The sequence below is a fragment of the Lactuca virosa genome, chromosome 3 (genome assembly GCF_052849685.1).
Source record: "Lactuca virosa cultivar CGN04683 chromosome 3, Lactuca_virosa_CGN04683_v6, whole genome shotgun sequence".
Classification (NCBI taxonomy): Eukaryota; Viridiplantae; Streptophyta; class Magnoliopsida; order Asterales; family Asteraceae; genus Lactuca; species Lactuca virosa.
The window spans coordinates 374,576,132-374,579,198 of record NC_136428.1 but is presented as its reverse complement, the minus strand read 5'-3'; the positions used below and the strand labels follow the sequence as shown (position 1 = coordinate 374,579,198).

At 35.3% G+C, this 3,067-nt stretch overlaps 1 protein-coding gene across 1 annotated transcript; it reads left to right on the top strand.

Moving 5' to 3' along the window:
- The first annotated feature begins 416 nt into the window (after positions 1–416).
- Positions 417–1,528, top strand: LOC145163168 (endochitinase EP3-like). The gene is made up of 2 exons (XM_079082032.1): positions 417–854; positions 934–1,528. The coding sequence occupies exons 1-2, from the start codon at positions 455–457 to the stop codon at positions 1,341–1,343; spliced, it is 810 nt and encodes a 269-aa protein (XP_078938158.1). The 5' UTR covers positions 417–454; the 3' UTR covers positions 1,344–1,528.
- The last annotated feature ends 1,539 nt before the right edge of the window (positions 1,529–3,067 follow it).

The window sequence follows — 3,067 nt, the reverse complement described above, 5'->3', positions numbered from 1 at the left end:
CGGTGTTCCGGAGATCACTTCGGAATGTTATATTCCGGAGAAAGTGGTTATTTTAAAAAGAATGGTTATTTTTTTTTTCAAATAGTTCATTTATAAGGATTAGTTTACTCGATTTCGCTTGATTTTATTTGATGAAATTGCATATCTGGTCCATGTAGCTTAGAAAATAAAAAATAATCGAAAATAAAAAATAAGGGGTATAAGGGTCATTTTATTCTGACTTAACATATGTTTTCTAATGGAGTTAGTCGAATAACCAACGTTGCAACCTTTTGACACCATAGGGACGTAACATGTAAACTTTTTAAAAGTTGTATTAAACGTATAAAATTGACCAAACAACATCGACCATTTCTTAATTTATTCTAACAATTATAGTGGGAGACTTAGGAGAAGACTTTTACCCGATAAATATTCTCTTCAACATTCTACTTTCAAACACCAGCCAAACAAAATGAGAACAGCCCTCCTATTCGCCGGAGTATTTCTTGCCGGCATCCTCCTCCCGGAGCTGGCTGCATCCCAGAAGTGCAATTGTCGTCCGCACCAGTGTTGTAGTAAGTATGGCTTTTGTGGAACCACAAAAGCTTATTGTGGAAAAGACTGTCGAGGTGGCGCATGTTCTTTACCAGCCCCTCCAAATAATGTCTATGTCCCTGGGATAGTAACGAACGCATTCTTTAATGGGATTGTTGCTAAGTCGGCACGAAATTGCCTTGGAAGAAGATTTTACACACGAGATGCCTTTCTTACTGTCATAAAAAACTATCCACGTTTTGGTAGATCCGGTTCAATCATGGATTCCAAGCGTGAAATTGCGGCTTTCTTTGCTCATGTTACATATTTGACTAAACGTAAGTCTATTGAGAATATTTAGGTTAAATGAATAAGAAATATCGTTAATTCTGAATGTCTACATATGCTGGTTTGCAGATTTTTGTTATATAGAAGAAATAAATGGTCGTTCGAAAAGCTATTGTGATACAGTCGACTCACAATATCCATGCAACCCTAAGAAACGTTACTATGGTAGAGGTCCAATGCAACTTGCATGGAACTACAACTATGGTGCAGCCGGAAAGAGCCTTGGGTTCGATGGGATCAATAACCCAGAGATCGTGGCTACAAACCGAGTGGTTTCATTCAAAACTGCCTTGTGGTTTTGGATGGAAAATGTTCATTGGGACTTTGCTTCTGGTAAGGGGTTTGGAGCAACGATCCAGGCCATCAATGGGAATGAATGCAAAGGTAAAAACCGAGCTGCTGTGAGATCTCGTGTCACGTACTACGTAAATTATTGTAAGCAATTTGGTGTTGCAACAGGAAGAAATCTTTGGTGTTAGATTTTGTTTCGGTCCATATCATGTGGAATCCAACGTATTACTAGCTTAGTGGGCATAATAAGTAGTGTGTTTGAAAAGAAGTGGTCTCGTGGTGACAATGTCTTGGTCGATATATGACCGAATGAAGGTTGGTGTCATAATAAAGAACGATTATAATATAAGTATTGGTGGCAATTTATAGCCTTTTAGTCATTTAATTATAAAAAAATTGTTATTATCTAATAAATTGATTACAAAATTCGGTAAAATGAACGCAAAAATGTAGAGATCGACCCGATCCATCAAAATTAATTTTGAAGTGTATCAGATAATTATTTGATAGACGCAGGTGGATACATGTGCAATATCACAAAAACCCACTTTCCAACACTAAAATTACAAAATCTCTTATATCCACCACTAACCACTAAAATGTGGGTGTCATATCATAACTACTAACTACCATTAAGAGGGTGTTTGGAGAAATTAACTTATAGGTTATTAATTTATAGCTTATTAGGTTATGGCGGTGTGAGAAAACAACTTTTACAAAAATGTTTTGATTAAAGATAAGCTATAAGTTATAAGGAGGGGATGCTTTTTAAAAGTAGCTTATTTAGCTTATCCCCACCACAATAAGCTGATTTTTAATATTTTCTTTCAAAACACTTAAACTTAGCTTATAGCGGTGATGATAAGCAATAAAATATAATCCAAACACCCTCTAAACTACCAACCACTACCCACTAAAGTGGTGAGTGTCATATCTAATACCAGTAACTACCACTAAACTTATGGGATACTCACTGTGACCACACAATTCCATCTATTTTTTTAATTAAATTTAACTCAAAAATTTATACAAAATCCAAATACAATAAAAACATATTTTTTTAAACAAGTTTTTTATTCAATTAAAAAACAACATAATTTAAAAACAACATTATATAATTTAAAAAAAACAACTAAAATAAAATAGAAAAAAAAAACATTAAAATGCAAGCACACAAACAACTTAAACTAGTTTCTAAACCCCATTTTTTAATTTTTCCACCACAGGTTCTCCTTAAATTTCTGCTAAGCTTTGAGGTGTTTAAACAGTCTGTGCTTTATTTTTTCATATTGATGCCTGGTCACAGCAACCGGATTGTCTTCGTGTGCGTTGTTTATAACATGATTATAGAGTCCGTCAAACTCGCGACATATTGCCATCATAAAGCGAAACTTACAACATATTGCGTCAAGATTACGATTGCGATAACCTATTAAATCATGGAAAACGTTTACAACCTTTGCCAAAAAAATCCATGAGTTCAACTATCTGGGTCTTACGTAACCGTCACCTATGCCAGTGCTAACTTCTCTTCTTCTTCTTCCGACCAACTCTGCATTTTGGGAGTCATGGTTTTTGAAGGTAAATAAAGGTAGAAAGAAAATGTGTGAAAGAGAATAGTTTGAGTGTATTGTTTTTTTAATTGATGTGTTTATATATAGGTAATGTTTTTAGATTAAAAAAAAGTTTTAAACATTTTACCGTTGAACGGTCAAGAAAGGAAAACGATACATGATTGGGCGTTTGAGTTCGTCGTAGGCAACACGAGACAACACGATCACGCCTGACCACGAATAATCGGGAGGGTGTGCACGAATTTCTTTCGTGGCAACGTAGACCACGAATGGCTTCGTGATCGGGATACGTAATGGCCTTAGCAAACGGAAAAAAAAATCCCTTGCCGATTAGGAAC